Source organism: Choloepus didactylus, chromosome 9 (assembly GCF_015220235.1).
Source record: "Choloepus didactylus isolate mChoDid1 chromosome 9, mChoDid1.pri, whole genome shotgun sequence".
In the NCBI taxonomy this organism is placed as follows: domain Eukaryota; kingdom Metazoa; phylum Chordata; class Mammalia; order Pilosa; family Megalonychidae; genus Choloepus; species Choloepus didactylus.
In genome coordinates, this window is record NC_051315.1 from 88,403,232 (window position 1) to 88,426,824 (window position 23,593).

The 23,593-nt window shown below is 40.1% G+C and overlaps 1 protein-coding gene across 4 annotated transcripts in view; it reads right to left on the reverse strand.

Moving 5' to 3' along the window:
• ANKRD44 (ankyrin repeat domain 44) overlaps positions 1 to 23,593 on the reverse strand; it is a 351,473-nt gene that overhangs the window by 26,971 nt on the left and 300,909 nt on the right. For all 4 annotated transcript variants that reach the window (XM_037848889.1, XM_037848890.1, XM_037848888.1 and 1 more), the window contains exon 17: positions 7,327 to 7,398. In XM_037848889.1, the coding sequence (XP_037704817.1) occupies positions 7,327 to 7,398 (72 nt within the window). The remainder of the gene's footprint in view (positions 1 to 7,326; positions 7,399 to 23,593) is intronic.

Sequence of the window (23,593 nt, forward strand, 5' to 3'; positions counted from 1 at the left end):
AAATTAGGACAATGTACAAAAGCCATGAAAAGGCAGCTTACAGAAAAAGAAATACAAAAGCCAATAAACATATGAAAATTACAACGTAAATTTTTAAGTGCCATTTTTCAACTACCAGATTAGCAATGATTAAAACCTTTGGGCATAACCAATATTGGTCAGGAAACTGTGAAATAGCATTCTAATACTCTGTTGGTGAGAGTATAGATTAGTGTGACACACAAAAAAACTCAAGTTACAGACAATACATATAGCATGACCTCATTTATGCAATAAAGATGTCCACACACACACACACACACACACACACACACACACACACACACACAGACATATAAACACAAATACACCCTTCTTTTTCATAGGAAAATTTAGAGGGGTATAAAAAGAAATTGTTAATGGTGGTTATCGCTAGAACTGGGCAGTAAAGTAATGAGTATGTGAACTTATTTTTTTTTAATGGTTTTATTTTTTCCCCGAGTATATACTAACAAAAACAATAACAAAAATTAGATTTAAAAGGACCTTAGGAATTAGAAGCACTGATAGGTATTCTTTTACAACTTTCTCAGTACATTATTTTTGCAAATGTTTATGGTTACTGTGCTATACATTACACAAATACAGTTAATATCTATAATATGAAGTATAATAATTTATATGCTGATGAATGTCTAATGTATATCCAAGTCCCAACTTCTTCTTTAAGTCTAGACTTGTATATTCAACTGCCTATTGATATTTCCACTTGAGTGTCTAATATATATCTCAAGCTTAATAGGTCCTAAACCGAATTCTTAACTTCCTTCTCAGAACTTGCTCCATTTGCCATCTTCTCCATCTCAGTAAATGGAGACTTTATTCCACCAGTTGTTTAGGCCCCAAACCTTGAAGTCACCTTTGTCTTTCCACCTTCCCTCAAGCCTAGGGCTGAAGCCCTGCAGAAGGGATCTGGGCCTTTCCCCCACACCTTCCCTTCTCTGTTTACCATCCCCTGGTATGGGAATGTATCTGCCAAGAGGAAGGGATACCTTTTGCTAATTCACAGAGATACCATCAGGCTATTAGCATCTGGAAGGAATCCGTCTACTCAAATCCCTGTTTCTAATTCACACAAAGTTTCTGCGGCTAGTAACAGCACTCGATTCCAATTCCAAGCCATCATGATGGCTACTCTTTCTTTAAAATATATGCAGAATCTATCCATTTCTCACTACTTCCCCCAACACCATCATCTTTTTCCAGGAATACAGCAAAAGCTTCCCTTCCCATCTATGTCCCCCTACAATCTACTATTGACACAGCCACCAGATAAAATCTTTTAAAACTCAAGATGTATCATGTCACTTATTGCTTAAAACTGGTCTCTGGTTTCTTCCCTCATTGAGAATAAAACCCCAAACTTCTTTTGTTGACCAACCAAGCCCTCAGGATTTCACCTCCTACTACTTCTATCTTCACAACATCCCCTCACTCACTCTGCTCCAGTCATAGTGGAAATTAAATACATGCATTTCTTCTTCTGGGTCCCTGCACCTGTACTTTCTGTTTTCTCTGTCTGGGAAGCTCTTCCTTCCAGATAGCCACATGGCTCTCCCGCTACTTCTGCTCAAATATCAATAGCAGCCTATATAAAATAGCCCTACATCCTCCCTGTCACTGTCCACCTTGCTTATCCTGCTTTATTTGTCTTCATAGCACTCATCACCACCTGATATTTATAACATATTTGTTGATTTGTTTATTGTCTGTGATTGAAGGGACTATGTATGTGTTATTCATTGTTGTATCCTAGAATCATGCCTGGCACCTAGTAGACACTCAACAATTATCTAATTGAAATACAATGACTGTTTTTAGCATTTATTAGTATTAGGGATAGAAAACTGTCTTACAATTTCCCCCAGAAATTCCATTTAATTGAAGTTCAAACAAAATACGTTTGTCTTTACAAGAAATGGCACAGAGAGTTGAATAACAAATATTGGATTGGAAGTCTAAACCCCTTCTATAGAAGGCTTAACACAGAGGTAAAATGATTTAAACAGAGCTACAAAGCAAGAAAGTATATTTCTGGAGCTAACTTAATGGCCTGTAACTTAATCCCTGCACCTTCTTTAATCCTCATAAGAAAAAACAAATCTATCAGCATATGTTAAAGAGGTTAAATATTAAAATAAAATGGAGTAAACCCTGACTGTAATTAGGAAAGCTTTAAAATTCTAACCCATACTCTGTTCTAATCCAGGTACCTGAAACTTCTCTTGAAAGCAGAATGGTTGAAGGCCCAGATTTACCTATAGAATTGCTCCTTGTTTCTTCCTTTATTCTAGCTCTCGGTTCTGAAATTTTAGTATGCATAAGCATTACTGTACAGGATTAAAGACATAGAACCATATGTACTAAACTTCAAGGGAATTTAAAGGGAATTATAAAAGTAACTTTGATATATGACAACTTTCCTTTACCTCCACACTTTAGAGCTTAACCCTAGAAACAACCTATTGTATAATACAGAATTCTATTTTACAGTTAAATGCATGATGCTGTCTTTAGGCAGTTTGAAAGTTCTTGGAGTTTCTACAACAAATCATTAAAATTGTCTGAAAGGGACTCAAGTAGACAGGCAAAGAGATCTTTTCATGTCAGCAGTAAATGATGAAAATTGTCCTGTTTCTCTTTGTAGTCCCATCCTAAACCAGGACTTCAGTAGGGAATTCCACAAATAATTTATTAAATAATTAAGGAAGGGAGGAATAAAATAAAGGACCAAAATGATAGTTCAAAGAACAAGTGATATTTTGGCTTTCAGTAGACAACCCAGTACAAGTCTTCACTGGGGTATCAATCAAACATTTAAAAATTGTTTTAATAAATATCTTTAAAAAAATCTCATTAGGTAATTTAAATATTTCTTAAACATGATTATTTTTTTTGAATTATTTTAGATAGGAACTAAGGGCAAAGAGGAAAAAGAATTTGCAAACAATAGGTCCATCTGGAAATCCTGACAGCTGGAGCCTTTTATTTGCATAATCCTGTTTCTTAATTTTTTTCAAGTGGATGAAATGCTTATGAAATTCTTTGGGCTGATAACCCTGGAGACTTGAATCATTCAGCCAGGAAATAGCAACTTAAGGTGGGTAGGTTTCTTGTGGCAGCAAAGGTTTGGGGGCATCTGGTTCTATTTCATTGCTATAATGCTTCCACCTAAGAAATTATGTGCCTTGGGTTTTATCAGGTTAATTATTACAGAGGCCCCTGGAGAGGGTCATGGGCATACTTGTGGGGTCTGTGAAGCAAATAACAATTTTTTTTAAATGTTGCCATTTAGAAGGAAAGAATAAAACACTTTTAAAACTAACCCACTGCTACCACCTGGTCAAAGTAATCATCATTATCTCTTGTCTGGTTGCCTTGTTTCTGCTTTTGCTTCCTTACAATTCAAAACTCAACACAGAAGCTAAAATGATCTTTTTAAACCAAAGTCATATTGTATTATTTCTCTCCTCAAAACCGTCCAAATGGTTTCCTATTTCACTCAGGGTGAAGCTAAAATTCTTACATGGTCTCTGTGCCGGTTTGAATGTATTGTGTCCCCCAAATGCCATTATCTTTGTACTCTTGTTGGGGCAGACATTTGGTGCTGGTTAGATTTGCTTGGAATGTGCCCCTCCCAGCTGTGGGTAGTGATTCTGATGGGCTGTTCCCATGGAGGCGTGGCCCTGCCCATTCAGGGTGGGCCTTGATCAGTGGAGCTATATAAATGAGCTGACTCAAAGAGAGGAAGGGAATGCAGCTGGGAGTGATGTTTTGAAGAGGAGCAAGCTTGCTAGAGAGGAACGTCCTGGGAGAAAGCCATTTTGAGGCCAGAGCTTTGGAGCAGACGCCAGCTGCCTTCCTAGCTAGCAGAGGTTTTCTGGACGCCATTAACCATCCTCTGGTGAAGGTACCCGATTGCTGATGTGTTACCATGGACGCTTTGTGGCCTTAAGACTGTAGTTGTGTAGTGAAATAAACCCCCATTTTAAAAAAGCCTATCCATCTCTGGTGTTTTGCATTCTGCAGCATTAGCAAACTAGAACAGATTTTGGTACCAGAGAAGTGGGGTGCTTTTGCTGCTGAGTTTGCAAATACCAAACATGTTGGAATGGCTTTTTAAATGGATAAGGGGAGGACTATGGAAGAATTATGAGGAGCTTGATAGAGAAGGCCTAAACTGCTTTGAGGAGACTGTTTATTTGCATAATCTTGTTTCTTAATTTTTTTCAAGTGGATGAAATGCTTATGAAATTCACTGGGCTGATAACCCTAGAGACTTGAATCATTCAGCCAGGAAATAGCAGCTCAAGGCGGGTAGGTTTCTTGTGGCAGCAAAGGTTTGGGGACATCTGGTTCTATTTCATTGCTATAATGCTTCCACCTAAGAAATTATGTGCCTTGGGTTTTATCAGGTTAATTATTACAGAGGCCCCTGGAGAGGGTCATGGGCATACTTATGGGGTCTGTGAAGCAAATAACAATTTTTTTTAAATGTTGCCATTTAGAAGGAAAGAATAAAATACTTTTAGAACTAACCCACTGCTACCACCTGGTCAAAGTAATCATCATTATCTCTTGTCTGGTTGCCTTGTTTCTGCTTTTGCTTCCGTACAATTCAAAACTCAACACAGAAGCTAAAATGATCTTTTTAAACCAAAGTCATATTGTATTATTTCTCTCCTCAAAACCATCCAAATGGTTTCCTATTTCACTCAGGGTGAAGCTAAAATTCTTACATGGTCTCCAAGGTCCTGTAGGATCTGTGGTGCTGCCTCCTGCCCTCTGTACTGCAACATGTCAGACCTCACCTCCACCACACTCCTTGCTATTCTGCTCCAGCCACAGTGGCCTCCTTGCTATTCTGTGAACATTCCAAGCATGCTCTTCCCCCAGGGATTTATACCTGGAAAACTCTCCCATTAGATGGGTACCTCTTAAGGTCTGTTCAACTGTGAGACTCTATGCTATGTAAAATAGCACCTTGCCTGCTACCTTATTACTCTCTTTCTCACTGATTCTGTTTCATTTCCTCTCTAGCACTTGCACAAACTTATCACCATATGACATGTTATATATTCACTTACCTCTTGCCCATCTCCCAAACTGGAATCTCCATGAGGGCAGAGGCTGGGTTTTGTTTATTGCAACATCTTCAGCTCCAGGAAAAGTGCTTGGCATGTATATAGTCAGTGTATGCCAAATGGAAGAATGATATAAATGTAAAAGATGATGATGATAATAGCTGATTGTGCATATGTGCTGGACATGAAGCATTTTATGCATTAACTCATGTCATCCTCACAATGGCCCTAAGATAGAGGTACTGCTTATCCCTGTATTATGGATGGGGAAACTGGGGCACAAGAGGTACTTAGCTAAGTGCATACAACAAACAACTGAATGAATGAACTAGAAAGGGTCTTTGGGATTCTTAACTAACTCAATATCCTCAATTTACAGGTAGAAACCCATGTCCAGGTGAGTTGCTAATGAGCAGAGTGGCAGCTGGGATTTCCTTTCTGTGTGTCTTTTCTATGCTCCTGCCAGCTGCAGAACTACCAAACCCAATTCTTCCACGGATATCACATCACCTTTTCTTGAAATGACCAGAAATCCATAGAGCTTAACAGAGTGCCTGGCACAACAGTAAGCACTCAATAAACATTTTTTTTTTAAAAGAGAATGAGAGACGATAGAATTTTTGGAAGCCAAGAAGGTCTCTTCTCAGATTTGTAGTAGGCACAACAATGCAATCAACCCCACTTTCAAAGGGCATGAAAATTATGAGATAATTCTCCACACAGGCCTCTCTAGGGGCAGCTAGTGCTATGTTTGTGAAACCTCAGCTTTGGGGTAACCTCCCCAGGCACAGCAGATGGTTGGGTACAGATTATAGAGTGCAACCTTTAGCACAACCTGTACTAAGAACCAATTAGTATGAAGTTTTATACATGTAAATATCCTACTATCCATTCACTCTTTCTACACTAAATCCGTCTCCAGGAACAAAGACTGATGTACATTTTAGCCTGATTTCATGGGACTCATAATGTGCATGGTGTGCCTATGCCAGTGGGTGTGTCTGCAGATGTGCCTTATGGGTATGATGGTGGATGTGTCTGAGGGTGTGTGAATGGGGTGCCAGCAGGTGTGTTGGTGGACATGTGGGGAGATAGGCAGTGAAGGAAGAGCTCTGTGAAGTGTGATCAGTTCAGGATACTCCCAATTTTTGTGGAATGGCTTGTCCCCTCTCATCTTCCCTGAATGCCTAAGTATGCCTTTAACAAAACACCCCTCTCTTCTCTCTGACATTCTCCATCTCAATTTTTCATCAGAAAGACATTGACGAAATGCTTATTTATACATGGTATTGAGCATGGGATATTTACTTTTCCCAGGGTCCCACTTCTAGTTTTCATTAAGCAAAGAAGCATCCGCATACCATCTATGTGGCTGTGGCCTGGGTCCTTACAAATCAGCAGCACCTTGGGCAGGTGTAGCTGGATGTGGCTGCCAGTCAGTGAGGTTCCTAGGGAGCAGCTGCTGATCACCACTTGTTGGCAGGACACTATTTGAGGAAGAGTGTTGGATGGGCTTCCCAGCTCAGTCACCCCCATGAGGAGTTTTGAGGATCATCACTCTGAGTTGTTGTATTTCTCTTCAATTAGTGAGATGTAGAGAGGAAGCTTTGCTGGTGATAAAATAAATCTCTTCCCTTTCAGATCTCACTCATTACAAGATCAGAACCGAAGGCCTCCACTGAGACCCCGATTTCAAGTCCTGCAAGTTAATGTTTAAAAACCCTGACAGATTTTTAAATGTGGTATTCCATTATCTCTAGTTTTGATCCAAAACGGCCCTATGTATTGTTATCTACAGTCAAATCTCTTAAACTGAAATGTTTTCTTTGAATTTCCTCAGTTTATTGATTTAACTACTAGATAATATTAAAAATTGTTAAAAATTTTAACAATAACTTATTAAACACCATGCTAGGGGCTTTATGTACATTATCTCTTTTTCTCTTTTCATTTTCCCTCATTTTACAGATGGGGAAACAGTTTCTGAAAGAGTAGGTGACGTGCACAACGTCACCAGTGGACGAAGGTGGGACTGGAACACGAGGCAGTCTTTGCTCTCTGCAGCCAGCACCTTACCCACACACTGCTCTCCTTATTGCTTATTACTACATTACTATGCTTACACTTTAGGACAGCCTAGTTTTAGGAATGCTTAGGATTTTTTTTTCCTAACAGACGAAGCTGCCCATGGCATTGCACTTACAGCTAAATGTAGCGGACTCTTGGTAGCACCACAATCTGGTTCTTCAAAACCATTGTTGGTTCTTTCCAAAAGCTGTGGAGACAAAAAGGAAACAATGGTACAGAAGCCTGAATTTTCAAAAAGAATCCTACTTTCAGGATACTAATACTGGCATAAATAAATGAGACAGGAGACTTCAGAAATTTATAAGCCACGTAAGAAATCTAATAAAGCATATCTAAAACAATTATGTTAATCACATAAACTTCTAGTCCGTCTCAAAGTTTGCTATTCAAAAAAAGACTTTCACACTTGAAAAGATTCTCAGCTGTACCAATGCAGAAAAATACTCATGATGAATCCATTTTTCACCTAGCATATTGGTAATAATGAAAAAAATGATAACACCTAATATTTATTCCATTATTGAGTACATATTTACTGGAGATAGTGTTGAAAAAGACATATAAGGATCAATGTTCTCATGGAGCTTACATTCTACAGAGGGAAAGCATGGACAAACAAATATATAAACAAGAAAACATCTGGTAGTGACATATGATATGATGAAAATAAAAAAGGGCAATGTGATAAAGAGTGACTAGATTTACTTTAGAGCAGAGAGTCAGGGAGGCCTCTCTAAGAAGGTGACAATTAAGATGAGACCTATATAACAAAAAGAATCCAACCAGGTGAAGATATGGCAGGAGACAATATGGGAGGAGGGATTAGTTAGTGAAAAATGCACAAAATGGGGATGAACTCAGTGAGTTCAAGGAGCAGAAAGTGCAGTGTGACCAGGGCATGGTGTTGATGAATATGTCAGGAAACTAACATTCTCTTGGGCTTTTGGTGGGAGAAAAAAATTTTAAAACTTTCCTTGGCAATTGTGCATAACTTTGATCCTAGGAATTAATCCCCAATAAATAATTAGGCAACTACATGACACATGTATGAAGATAATATTCATTCAACAAATAGCTAATAAATAATTACCATATGATAGATACAGTTCCATGCATTGAGGGTCCAATGATAAAAAGAGTATTAAAAAGTCCATTTTCTCATTTTGAGGGGATATACAAAAACAGAAAGAGTTGTGCAGTTTATTTGAAAGTGCTAGGTGCTATAGAGAAAAATAAATCAGAGAAGGAGGGTTGGGAAAGCTGGAGGGGGGGCAGTTTGCAACTGTAAACAGGGTGATCAGGGGAGGCCTCGCTGAGGGGATGATGGTCCAGTGAAGTCGTGAGGGAGGGGAGGGAGCCTTTTGATTATCTAGGGAAGAACGTTCCAACCAGAGGGAACAGCAATTGCAAAGACCCTTAGGGCTAGATAAGCTTGAGAAACATCAAGGAGGTCAGTATGACTGGAGCTGAGTGAACAAGGAGGAGAATGACAGGAAAGGAAATCAGAGAGATGACAGAGTTGTGTGTGTATGTGTGTGTGCGTGTGTGTGTGATAAGGAGCCTTGTGGGTTGTTGTAAGGATTTTGACTTTTATCTAGAGTGAGATGGGAATTCCTTAGAATGTTTTGAGAAAAGAAGTGACATGATCTAACTTGCAAATTCTAGGGAGGAGGAGGCGGGGCAAGATGGTGGATTGGTGAGGTGTATGTTTTAGTTACTCCTCCAGGGAAGTAGGTAGAAAGCCAGGAACTGCGTGGACTGGACACCGCAGAGCAATCTGACTTTGGGCATACTTCATACAACACTCATGAAAACGTGGAACTGCTGAGATAAGTGAAATCTGTAAGTTTTTGGGGCCAGGGGACCCACGCCCCTCCCTGCCAGGCTCAGTCCCGTGGGAGGAGGGGCTGTCAGTGCTGGGAATGAGAAGGGAGAACTGCAGTGGCGGCTCTTATCGGAAATTCATTCTACTCATCCAAACTCCAACCATAGATAGACTGAGACCAGACACCAGAGAATCTGAGAGCAGCCAGCCCAGCAGAGAGGAGATAGGCATAGCAAAAAACAGCAAGACAAACTCAAAAATAAAAGCGGAGGCTTCTTGGAGTTCTGGTGGACATAGAAAGGGGAAGGGCAGAGCTCAGGCCCTGAGGCTCATATGCAAATCCCGAAGAAAAACTGATCTCTCTGCCCCCTGGATCTTTCCTTAATAGCCCTAATTGCTTTGTCTCTTAGCATTTCAATAACTCATTAGATCTGCCAGGAGGGCCCGTTTTTTTTTTTTTTTTTTTCTTTTTTTTTTTTTTCTTTTTCTAAAGCAATTACTCTAAGAAGCCCAATACAGAAAGCCTCAAAGACATGCAATTTGGGCAGGTCAAGACAAGAGCAGAACTAAGAGAGCTCTGAGACAAAAGGCAATAATCCAGTGGCTGAGAAAATTCACTAAACACCACAACTTCCCAAGAAAAGGGGGTGTCCGCTCACAGCCATCATCCTGGTGGACAGGAAACACTCCTGCCTGTCGCTGGCCCCATAGCCCAGAGCTGACCCAGACAACCGAGTGTGACGGAAGTGCTTCCAATAACACACATACACCACAAAATTGGGTGTGGACATTAGCCTTCTCTGCACCCTAAGCTGGCTGTCCCTGAGTTGGGAAGGTGGAGCAGTGGGAATTAACAAAGCCCCATTCAGCCATCATTTCAGCAGACTGGGAGCCTCCCTACACAGACCAGCAGCTCAGAACTGCCCCGGGGGGACGGCACTCACCTGTAACATAGCACAGTCATCCCTCAACAGAGGACCAGGGGGTGCAAGGCCTGGAAGAGGGACCCACTCGCAAGTCTCAGGGGCCACAAGCCAATACCAAGGACTTGTGGGTCAGTGGCAGAGACAAACTGTGGCAGGACTGAACTGAAGGATTAGACTATTGCAGCAGCTTTAACTCTAGGAACACCAGGCAGATTTGATTGTTAGAGTCGCCCCCCCTCCCTGACAGCCCAGACACATACCCCTTATACAGGGCGGGCAACACCAACTACACATGCAAGCTTGGTACACGAATTGGACCCCACAAGACTTACTCCCCCACTCACCACAGAGGCAAAACAGGGGAGAACTGGCCTGAGGGGAACAGGTGGCTCATGGATGTCACATGCTGGTTAGTCAGAGAAAGTGTACTCCATGAAGCTGTACATCTGACAAATTAGAGATAGGGATTTCAATTGGTCTACAAATCCTAAAAGACACTATCAAGTTAAGCAAATGCCAAGAGGGAAAAAACAACAGAAAATTTTAAAGCATATGAAAAAAACAGATGATACGGATAACCCAAGCCCAAGCACCCAAATCAAAAGATCAGAAGAGACACAGTACCTGGAGCAACTAATCAAAGAACTAAAGAAGAATGATGAGACCATGGCACGGGATACAAAGGACATCAAGAAGACTGTGGAACAGTATATAAAGGACATAAAGAAGACCCTAGAAGAGCATAAAGAAGACATTGCAAGACTAAATAAAAAAAAGATGATCTTATGGAAATTAAAGAAACTGTTGACCAAATTAAAAAGAATCTGGATACTCATAGTACAAGACTAGAGGAAGCTGAACAATGAATCAGTGACCTGGAAGATGACAGAATGGAAAATGAAAGCACAAAAGAAAGAATGGGGAAAAAATCAAAAAAATTGAAATGCACCTCAGGGATATGATAGATAATATAAAATGTCCAAATATAAGACTCGTTGGTGTTCCAGAAGGAGAAGAAAAGGGTAAATGTCTAGGAAGAGTATTCAAAGAAATTGTTGGAGAAAACTTCCCAAATCTTCTAAACACCATAAATACACAAATCATAAATGCCCAGCAAACTCCAAATAGAATAAATCCAAATAAAGCCACTCCGAGACATATTCTGATCAAACGGTAAAATACGGAAGAGAAGGAGCAAGTTCTGAAAGCAGCAAGAGAAAAGCAATTCACCACATACAAAGGAAACAGCATAAGACTAAGTAGTGACTACTCAGCAGCCACCATGGAGGCGAGAAGGCAGTGGCACGACATATTTAAAATTTTGAGTGAGAATAATTTCCAACCAAGAATACTTTATCCAGCAAAGCTGTCCTTCAAATTTGAGGGAGAGCTTAAATTTTTCACAGACAAACAAATGCTGAGAGAATTTGCTAACAAGAGACCTGCCCTACTGGAGATACTAAAGGGAGCCCTACAGACAGAGAAACAAAGAAAGGAGAGAGAGACATGCAGAAAAGTTCAGTACTAAAGAGATTCGGTATGGGTACATTAAAGGATATTAATAGAGAGAGAGAAAAATACATACGACAAACATAAACCAAAGGATAAGATGGCTGATTCAAGAAATGCCTTCAAGGTTATAACGTTGAATGTAAATGGATTAAACTCACCAATTAAAAGATATAGATTCGCAGAATGGATCAAAAAAAATGAACCATCAATATGCTGCATACAAGAGACTCATCTTAGACACAGGGACACAAAAAAATTGAAAGTGAAAGGATGGAAAAAAATATTTCATGCAAGCTACAGCCAAAAGAAAGCAGGTGTAGCAGTATTAATCTCAGATAAAATAGACTTTAAATGCAGGGATGTTTTGAGAGACAAAGAAGGCCACTACATACTAATAAAAGGGGGAATTCAACAAGAATAAATAACAATCGTAAATGTTTATGCACCCAATCAAGGTGCCACAAAATACATGAGAGAAACACTGGCAAAACTAAAGGAAGCAATTGATGTTTCCACAATAATTGTGGGAGACTTCAACACATCACTGTGTCCTATAGATAGATCAACCAGACAGAAGACCAGTAAGGAAATTGAAAACCTAAACAATCTGATAAATGAATTAGATTTAACAGACATATATAGAACATTACATCCCAAATCACCAGGACACACATACTTCTCTAGTGCTCACGGAACTTTCTCCAGAATAGATCATATGATGGGACATAAAACAAGGCTCAATAAATTTAAAAAGATTGAAATTATTCAAAGCACATTCTCTGACCACAATGGAATACAATTAGAAGTCAATAACCATCAGAGACTTAGAAAATTCACAAATACCTGGAGGTTAAACAACACACTCCTAAACAATCAGTGGGTTAAAGAAGAAATAGCAAGAGAAATTGCTAAATATATAGAGATGAATGAAAATGAGAACACAACATACCAAAACCTATGGGATGCAGCAAAAGTGGTACTGAGGGGGAAATTTATAGCACTAAACACATATATTAAAAAGGAAGAAGGAGCCAAAATCAAAGAACTAATGGATCAACTGAAGAAGCTAGAAAATGAACAGCAAACCAATCCTAAACCAAGTACAAGAAAAGAAATAACAAGGATTAAAGCAGAAATAAATGACATAGAGAACAAAAAAACAATAGAGAGGATAAATAACACCAACAGTTGGTTCTTTGAGAAGATCAACAAGATTGACAAGCCCCTAGCTAGACTGACAAAATCAAAAAGAGAGAAGACCCATATAAACAAAATAATGAATGAGAAAGGTGACATTACTGCAGATCCCGAGGAAATTAAAAAAATTATAAGAGGATACTATGAACAACTGTATGACAACAAACTGGATAATGTAGAGGAAATGGACAATTTCCTGGAAACATATGAACAACCTAGACTGACCAGAGAAGAAACAGAAGACCTCAACCAACCAATCAAAAGCAAAGAGATCCAATCAGTCATCAAAAAGCTTCCCACAAATAAATGCCCAGGGCCAGATGGCTTCACAGGGGAATTCTACCAAACTTTCCAGAAAGAACTGACACCAATCTTACTTAAACTCTTTCAAAACATTAAAGAAAATGGAACACTACCTAACTCATTTTATGAAGCTAACATCAATCTGATACCAAAACCAGGCAAAGATGCTACAAAAAAGAACTACCGGCCAATCTCCCTAATGAATACAGATGCAAAAATCCTCAACAAAATACTTGCAAATCAAATCCAAAGACACATTAAAAAAATCATACACCATGACCAAGTGGAGTTCATTCCAGGCATGCAAGGATGGTTCAACATAAGAAAATCAGTCAATGTATTACAACACATTAACAAATCAAAAGGGAAAAATCAAGTGATCATCTCAATAGATGCTGAAAAAGCATTCAACAAAATCCAACATCCCTTTTTGATAAAAACACTTCAAAAGGTAGGAATTGAAGGAAACTCCTCAATATGATAAAGAGCATATATGAAAAACTCACAGCCAGCATAGTACTCAATGGTGAGAGACTGAAAGCCTTCCCTCTAAGATCAGGAACAAGACAAGGATGCCCGCTGTCACCACTGTTATTCAACATTGTGCTGGAAGTGCTAGCCAGGGCAATCAGGCAAGACAAAGAAATAAAAGGCATCCAAATTGGAAAGGAAGAAGTAAAACTGTCATTGTTTGCAGATGATATGATCTTATATCTGGAAAACCCCGAGAAATCGACGATACAGCTACTAGAGCTAATAAACAAATTTAGCAAAGTAGCGGGATACAAGATTAATGCACAAAAGTCAGTAATGTTTCTATATGCTAGAAATGAAAAAACTGAAGAGACACTCAAGAAAAAGATACCATTTTGAATAGCAACTAAAAAAATCAAGTACCTAGGAATAAACTTAACCAAAGATGTAAAAGACCTATACAAAGAAAACTACATAACTCTATTAAAAGAAATAGAAGGGGACCTTAAGAGATGGAAAAAATTTCCATGTTCATGGATAGGAAGGCTAAATGTCATTAAGATGTCAATTCTACCCAAACTCATCTACAGATTCAATGCAATCCCAATCAAAACGCCAACAATCTACTTTGCAGACTTGGAGAAGCTAGTTATCAAATTTATTTGGAAAGGGAAGATGCCTCAAATTGCTAAAGACACTCTAAAAAAGAAAAATAAAGTGGGAGGACTTACACTCCCTGACTTTGAAGCTTATTATAAAACCACAGTTGTCAAAACAGCATGGTACTGGCACAAAGATAGACATATAGATCAATGGAATCGAATTGAGAATTTGGAGATAGACCCCCAGATCTATGGCCAACTGATCTTTGATAAGGCCCCCAAAGTCACTGAACTGGGTCATAATGGTCTTTTCAACAAATGGGGCTGGGAGAGTTGGATATCCATATCCAAAAGAATGAAAGAGGACCCCTACTCACACCCTACACAAAAATTAACTCAAAATGGACCAAAGATCTCAATATAAAAGAAAGTACCATAAAACTCCTAGAAGATAATGTAGGAAAACATCTTCAAGACCTTGTATTAGGCGGCCACTTCCTAGACTTTACACCCAAAGCACAAGCAACAAAAGAAAAAATAGATAAATGGGAACTCCTCAAACTTACAAGTTTCTGTACCTCAAAGGAATTTCTCAAAAAGGTAAAGAGGCAGCCAACTCAGTGGGAAAAAAATTTTGGAAACCATGTATCTGACAAAAGACTGATATCTTGCATATATAAAGAAATCCTACAACTCAATGACAACAGTACAGAGAGCCCAATTATAAAATGGGGAAAAAGATATGAAAAGACAGTTCCCTGAAGAAGAAATACAAATGGCCAAGAAACGCATGAAAAAATGTTCAGCTTCACTAGTTATTAGAGAGATACAAATTAAGACCACAATGAGATACCATGTCACACTAATTAGAATGGCTGCCATTAAACAAACAGGAAACTACAAATGCTGGAGAGGATGTGGAGAAATTGGAACTCTTATTCATTGTTGGTGGGACTGTATAATGGTTCAACCACTCTGGAAGTCAGTCTGGCAGTTCCTTAGAAAACTAGAGATAGAGATACCCTTAGATCCAGCCATTGCACTTCTCGGTATATACCTGGAAGATCAGAGAGCAGTGACACAAACAGATATCTGCAAGCCAATGTTCACAGCAGCGTCATTCACAATTGCCAAGAGATGGAAACAACCCAAATGTCCTTCAACAGATGAGCGGATAAACAAAATGTGGTATATACGCATGATGGAATACTACACGGCAGTAAGAAGGAACGATATTGTGAAACATATGACAACATGGATGAACCTTGAAGACATAATGCTGAGCGAAATAAGCCAGGCACAAAAAGAGAAATACTATATGCTACCACTAATGTGAACTTTGAAAAATGTAAAACAAATGGTTTATAATGTAGAATGTAGGGGAACTAGCGATAGAGAGCAATTAAGGAAGGGGGAACAATAATCCAAGAAGAACAGATAAACTATCATGGGTAAATTTAACGTTCTGGGAATGCCCACAAATGACTATGGTCTGTTAATTTCTGATGGGTATCGTAGGAACAAGTTCACAGAAATGTTGCTATATTAGGTGTGCTGGTTTGAGTGTATTGTGTCCCCCAAATGCCATTATCTTTGCGGTCTTGTGTGGGGCAGGCGTTTTGGTGATGGTTGGATTTGCTTGGAATGTGCCCCACCCAGCTGTGGGCAATGATTCTGATGAGATGTTCTCATGGAGGCGTGGCCCCGCCCATTCAGGGTGGGCCCTTGTCAGTGGAGCTATATAAATGAGCTGACTCAGGGGGAAGAAACAGAGTGCAGCTGGGAGTGATGTTTTGAAGAGAAGCAAGCTTGCTAGAAAGGAATGTCCTGGGAGAAAGCCGTTTTGAGGCCGGAGCTTTGGAGAAGACGCCAGCTGCCTTCCTAGCTAACAGAGGTTTTCCAGACACCACTGGCCGTCCTCCGGTGAAGGTACCCGATTGCTGAGGTGTTACCTTGGATGCTTTGTGGCCTTAAGACTGTAACTGTGTAGTGAAATAAACCCCCGTTTTATAAAAGCCTGTCCATCTCTGGTGTTTTGCATTCTGCAGTATTAGCAAACTAGAACAGATTTTGGTACCAGAGAAGTGGGGTGCTTTTGCTGCTGAGTTTGCAAATACCAAACATGTTGGAACGGCTTTTTAAATGGATAAGGGGGAACTTCTGGAAGAGTTGTGAGGAGCTTGATAGAAAAGGCCAAAACTGCTTTAAAGAGACTGTTTGTGGAAATATGGACTCTAAAGATACTTCTGATGAGGACTTGAGCAGAAATGATGAATGTGTTGTTGCAAACTGGAAGAAAGGTGATCCTTGTTTTAAAGTGGCACAAAATTTGGCAAAATTGAGTCCTGGTGTCAGATGGAAGGAAGACTCTGGAAGCAACAACCTGGAATACTTAGCTGAGGAGATCTCCAGACTACGTGTGGAGGACATATCCTGGCTTCTCCTTGCAGCTTATAGTAAAATGCGAGCAGAGAGAGATAAACTTAGAACTGAACTCTTGGGTTCAAAGAAACCAGAAGCTGATGGCTTGGAAAATTACAGGCTTCCAGGGGGTGGAATCCCAGAAGCTACAGCCCAACGTGAGGATGTAACCAAACATGGAACCCAGCCGCCATTTCAGTACAAGCCAAGATTGGAAAAGGAGTTATCCAGAAAGGATTTGTGGAAGGTCCTATTGTCTAATGGCTTTGACCCCTGTGTGCTTCATGCAAAGCCAACAGAATTTTTGCGAGATCTTTATAGACAGAGCCATTGCCGGTCTGGACTGGAGGAGACAGACAAGGAAAAAATTAAAGGAAAAATCTCTTCAAAGACAGAGCCATGGAGGTTGAGGTCTGGAGTCAGGAGGTCTCGGGCTGGGAGAGCGGAGCAGCCCACATGCATGGAAAGGGGTGAGTTTGCCCTGGAGGTCTAGGGTGGGCTTTCCGCCTCAATGCTCTGGAAGAGTTTTGCCACCTCAGGTCCCAAAGAGGGTGGAGCACATTTCCAGGAAATTGGGGAGAGCCTGGCTGCCACCCCACTTTCTGAAGGGGTTGAGCGTGTGCCCCGGAGATGGAAGGGAATCCGGGAGCTGCCCCGATGTTTGAGGAGGGTGGGGCCGAGAAGGTGGTCTCCCCAGTGTGTGGAAATGTTGGAGCACTCACCCAAGCATTTGGAGAGAAAAGGGCTGCCACAAAGGCCCTTAGGAAGGGTTAGACTCCCACTCTCTCAAGCCCCAAGGATGCAACATCGTTCTGTTAATGACTCTCAGACTTTGAAATCTAAGGGAGTTTGTCCTGTGGGTTTTAGGAACTGTTTTGCTCCTGTTAACCCTGTTTTCCTTACTGTTTCTCCTTATGGCAATGGAAATGTTTATCCTATGAATGTCTATCCTTTGTATATTGGAAGCATATAACTTGTTCTAAGTTCACAAATCCACAGCTAGAGGGGAATTATGCCTTAGGACTGACCACGCCTAAATTGATTTTGATGGGATTTATACTTAACTTTTGTTACTGAAATGATTTAAGTTTTTGTGATATTGTGATGAAATGAATGTATTTTGTATTTGGAAAGATAATGTCATTTTGGGTTCCAGGGGGTGGAATGTGCCGGTTTGAGTGTATTGTGTCCCCCAAATGCCATTATCTTTGTGGTCTTGTGTGGGGCAGGCGTTTTGGTGATGGTTGGATTTGCTTGGAATGTGCCCCACCCAGCTGTGGGCAATGATTCTGATGAGATGTTCTCATGGAGGCGTGGCCCCGCCCATTCAGGGTGGGCCCTTGTCAGTGGAGCTATATAAATGAGCTGACTCAGGGGGAAGAAACAGAGTGCAGCTGGGAGTGATGTTTTGAAGAGAAGCAAGCTTGCTAGAAAGGAATGTCCTGGGAGAAAGCCGTTTTGAGGCCGGAGCTTTGGAGAAGACGCCAGCTGCCTTCCTAGCTAACAGAGGTTTTCCAGACACCACTGGCCGTCCTCCGGTGAAGGTACCCGATTGCTGAGGTGTTACCTTGGATGCTTTGTGGCCTTAAGACTGTAACTGTGTAGTGAAATAAACCCCTGTTTTATAAAAGCCTGTCCATCTCTGGTGTTTTGCATTCTGCAGCATTAGCAAACTAGAACATTAGGTTACTTTCTTGGGGTAGAGTAGGAACATGTTGGAAGTAAAGTAGTTATCTTAGGTTAGCTGTCTTTTTCTTACTCCCTTGTTATGGTCTCTTTGAAATGTTCTTTTATTGTGTGTTTTTTTTAATTTTTAAAAAAATTTTTTTAGTTTTCATACAGTTGACTTAGAAAAAAAGTTTAAAAGAAAAAAAAAAACAAGGAAAAAAATATGCAGAGCCCCCTTGAGGAGCTGGTGGAGAATGCAGGGGTATTGGCCTGCCCTACCTCGATGGTTGCTAACATGCCCACAGACTTAGGGGACTGGTGGTTTGATGGATTTAGCCCTCTACCACGGGATTTGCCCTTGGGAAGACTGTTGCTACAAGGGAGAGGCTAGGCCTCCCTATAATTGTGCCTAAGAGCCTCCTCCCGAGTGCCTCTTTGTTGCTCAGATGTGGCACTCTCTCTCTCTAGCTAAGCCAACTTGAAAGGTGAAATCACTGCCCTCCCCCCTACGTAAGATCAGACACCCAGGGGAGTGAATCTCCCTGGCAACGTGGAATATGACTCCCGGGGAGGAATGGAGACCCAGCATCGTGGGATGGAGAACATCTTCTTGACCAAAAGGGGGATGTGAAAGGAAATGAAATAAGCTTCAGTGGCAGAGAGATTCCAAAAGGAGCCGAGAGGTCACTCTGGTGGGCACTCTTACGCACAATTTAGACAACCCTTTTTAGGTTCTAATGAATTGGGGTAGCTGGTGGTAGATACCTGAAACTATCAAACTACAACCCAGAACCCATGAATCTCAAAGACAATTGTATAAAAACGTAGCTTATGAGGGGTGACAATGGGATTGGGAAAGCCATAAGGACCACACTCTCCTTTATCTAGTTTATGGATGGATGAGTAGAAAAATAGGGGAAGGAAACAAACAAACAAACAAAGACACCCAGTGTTCTTTTTTACTTTAATAGCTCTTTTTCACTTTAATTATTATTCTGGTTGTTTTTGTGTGTGTGGTAATGAGGATGTCGGGGATTGATTTTGGTGATAAATGTACAACTATGTAATGGTACTGTGAACAATTGAATGTACAATTTGTTTTGTATGACTGCGTGGTATGTGAATATATCTCAATAAAATGAATATTAAAAAAATTCTAGGGAGGATAAGGGTGGAAGCAAGGAGACTATTTAGGAGGTAGGGCAATAATCTGAGAGATACAACAGTTGCTTGGATCAGTGGTGGGGGTGGCAGTGGGGATGGGAAGACGTGCTTGGATTCAGAATATATTTCGAGGTAGAAACAGTATGGTTTGCTAACGGATTGAACATGAATGTGAGATGGAAGTCAAGGATGACTCCCTGGTTGTTTTTGTTCTAAGCAAACGGAAGGATGGAGTTGCCATGAACTGAGATGGAGAAGGCAGCGAGTGGGAACATAGATTTGGGAAAGAGCAGTAGTTCAGTTTTGGAAACTTAAAGTGTGAGGTGTTTATAAAGCATCCAAAAGGAGATGTCTGTCAGGTTGCTGTTGCATGCATGGGTCTGGAGTTCAGGGAAGAGAATACACACACACACACCCACATCCATACCCACACGCAAAGCAAGGAACTACCTGTAGATAAGGGGTCCCAGATCTGAGTCCTGGGACACCCAACATTAAGAGTTGGAGAAATGAGGAGGAACATGCAAAGGAGACAGACACCAGTGAGCTAGAAGGAAAACCAGAAGAGTGTTGGTTTCTGGAAACCAAGTGAATAAAGAGTTTCAAGGTCAGAGTGAGCAACCACATCAAATATCTTAATAGGTCAAGTAAAATGAGGCCTGAGAATTGACCACTGGGTTTAGCAACATGGAGGCTGTTAGTGACTCTGATAAGAGCAATTTATCAAAACATTATTTCTATTAAAAAAATAGGAAAAAGTAAATGACTAGCAATAGGGATATGTTAAATAAATTGTATGCTATATATTACTACTTCAGATAATTTATCCCTCTTTATCTCACCATAGCGATACAATCAAAAGGAACACATAACCAACTCTAAAAGTTTTGCAGTGAGGTGAGTATGTGGCACTCAACATCCATTTCAACCTCCTGGTCTGGTGGGCTTGGGCAGTCTGACATTATATTGGCTGAACAGCTAAAAACTACATTTTCTAGACTCCCTTGAGTTAGGGTTCCAGGGGTGATTTAGGTTCTGCCAACTAGGTATTCTCATGTGAAATTCTGAAGGCAGAAGCAAAGCAGAGGACATCTATGCAATTTTTGATGGCAAGCACAACCGTGGAGACATTTGTTTTTGTTTTTTTTTTTAGCTTCTGGTGCCCAGGCCTCTAGTATAGTGAGAGTAGAGAGGCAAGACACAGGGATGTGGGGCATTCATTTTTTGGTGGTGTGGATTGAGCAGATGCTGCATGGCTCTGGAGTCAACGTTGTAGCAATGACAACTGTGTCCCTGTACACCAGCCGGGGTGGTGTGTTTCTGGAATTAGCATTTTGGGGGCTGCTCCTGACTCTGTCTTCCTGATCATGGGGAAGTAGCAGATCTCCTGGCACTCCAGTTCTACAGACTAGGTTTATTTCTGAGGACCAGCCTAGAGTCCACTCTTCTAGACCTTTCAACAATCTTGCAAACACCTATTATTTGAAAATCAAAATAGCAAGTGTGGATTCTTTGTCATGCAAATGAGACCTGAATAATTCAAAGAGTAATACAGACTTTAACAGAAGTTTTCTTAATGAGGGTGGTGAAGAGGAAATTATATTAGTCTGGAAAGCCAAACTTCCTAAAAATCCACTTTACCTATTGTTCTCCCTGAAAGCCTCAAACCTTGTCAAACTGGAAAAACACATTTTAAAGCCATACATATGGAACAATACTATTTTCATTAAGAAACATTCTGCATTGACATAACTATATATGCACAAAAAAGCCTAGGAAGATATACCCTAAAACATTAAACATAGTAACCTAAAAATGGGATTATAGATTATTTTTATTGTCTTCTTTATTTTCACTGACTCTTTCTGCAGTGAATATGTATTATTTTTGTACTCAGAAAAAAACTAACACCATTTCAATGTTGGAGATAAGCTATTAACCTTCCTTTTCACCTTATAGAATGATTCACAACAGTCTACAGTTTCCCCCCAAATAAGTCCAGAATTTGTTTCTAATCAGTGTATGCAGAACAAAATACTATAATGCTAGGATTCTTTGGGAGATCCAACAATTATGTAAAATTTACTGTTCACAAGCTTGCTATTTCAAATTTGCAAATAATTTTATACAAATAATTTTGGAAGCATGAGACATTTTATATTTGTTTCTTATTAGTATGAGAACTGAATTCTGAATTTAAACAATGTAGGATTTTTTAGAATAATGTGAGTAAATCTAATTTTAACTTCAAAGCAAATAACTTTAAAACCAATCTCTCTTACATAGCTGAAATAGAAGTAGTCTAAATTGCTTGACAAGTCTAGAAAACAGCTGTTTTCTTTGCTTTGTTTTGCAACATTATCACCTGCAAGACTTCCTGGAATTGACGGTGTGTACCAACTCCAAATCCTGTCCTAGAATGAACTTCTAATCAAAGGAACACAGAATCCTTTCCACCTCCATCAGAAACACACTGAACAGGGATAAGAAGGCAGTATTTTTATAGCCACAATTAGGCACATGTCCCAAGGATTTACTATGTAATAAGGTTTGTTTTCCTCACCCATACTTTGATCAGTCTAACAGCACGTGATGTTTTAGTTCAATCATTCACTGGATATTTGTTGAGTGTCTACATGCAGGACACTGGGTTAGGCACCAGGATTCAACTGAAAGCCAGGCAACTGACCTGATGGAGCGTGTAAGCAGACTCGTGAGGAGCCCACAGAAGTTACCACGTAATTAAAACAGCGGGACAAGAACCAGGCTGAAAAAGTACAAGATGCTATGGGAATACAGAAAGGACTACCTGACAAAAACTTGGAGTCAAAGAAGACTCATCTATAAAGTAAAAACTAGCCTGAGACCTGGACAGTCGGAGTCGGTCAGGCAAAGAGAGAAGGGAAGTTTGTTCCAGGAAGAAGGAAGAGCATGTGAGGACAGTGAGGACAGAAAATTTGAAAACCTGTAAGCTCAATAAGACTTTAGTAGCTTGTAGGGCTGAGGAAAGAAGGAGGTGCAACATATCAGGAAATGTAGGCAGAAGATAGATGAGGTATAGGCTGATCATACCATTATGGTTTAAACCAGGACATTTTGGAGGGCAAAAGGGGGGGAGGGCTATTGATAATTAGACCGGGACAATAGTTGTAAACCAGAACTTCAAATCAGGATGTACGGTCACCATAAGTAGTCAGAGCCAATGAAGTGGTTTAAGCAAGGAAGAGGCCCTCAGAGAGGGTGTCACATGAATCATCTCAATTTCAAGTTGTCCATTAAGTGACTTGCTCAGGTTCACACAGCCAGTAAATGACAGATCAGGGAACTGAACCCAGGTCTAACTCAAAGCCCATGCTCTTTACCCTATACAACAATATCTTCAGGTCAGTGATCAGCTGAAACTTTTTCATGATATTTCACAAATAGCAGCAGGGATGAGGGCAGGAGACAGGGAGAGATTTTTTTCTTAAGTCTTTTCTGTTTCTAACTTCAACAACTTCCTTTAATCTTTTAAATTTTCCTCTTCATTTCCTAAGGAGTGGCAATTGCACATCTTGGTTACACAGCAATCACTGGAGATGTTCATTGGAATCCAGCTCCTCCAAGTATTCCCCTTCCCTTAGTGATTCTTTGTTAGTTCCCAAGACCATATGAGAAAGCGCAAAAGGCAGCAATTAATGAGACATTCAAAATTGGGGCTTACATTTATAAATAACTTTTTTTTTCTGATTTAAGATTTGGTCCTAAACACATCAAGTTGAGTGATATGTTTAAGTGGGCGAAGGATGAGGCTGATACTCAGTGCTGGTTCACTGCTCAGACACTGTTGTGCATGTACATCTCAGAGGAGGTCGCTGCGGGCCGTAGGGAGTCAGAGAGAGAATACTACATCTCATTATATGGAATCATTGTTCAGCTTGGGGTTGGTAATACTACTGGAAAATAACATTGCTTCACAGAGATCAACTTCAAACTATCTTGTCAAAATCAGAAATGGAATGGCTTTTTTGAAACACAGTTATAGCTAAGACTATATCTCAAAGTAGTGGCATGATAAAAAGCAATGAGTTCTGTACCTAGATCTAGTAGTTTTTATAAAAAGAAAAGAAAATAATTTATTTATATGTATAATATAAAACAAAGTAGTTACAATTTTCTCTCTTTTAAGAATGCTTCTAGTTAATATACCCACATCATCAGCATTTACACAATTCATGCATCGGTCACATTAGTTTTCACACTGAATTACACTCATAAATCCAAATGTACACATCCAATAAATCAACATAA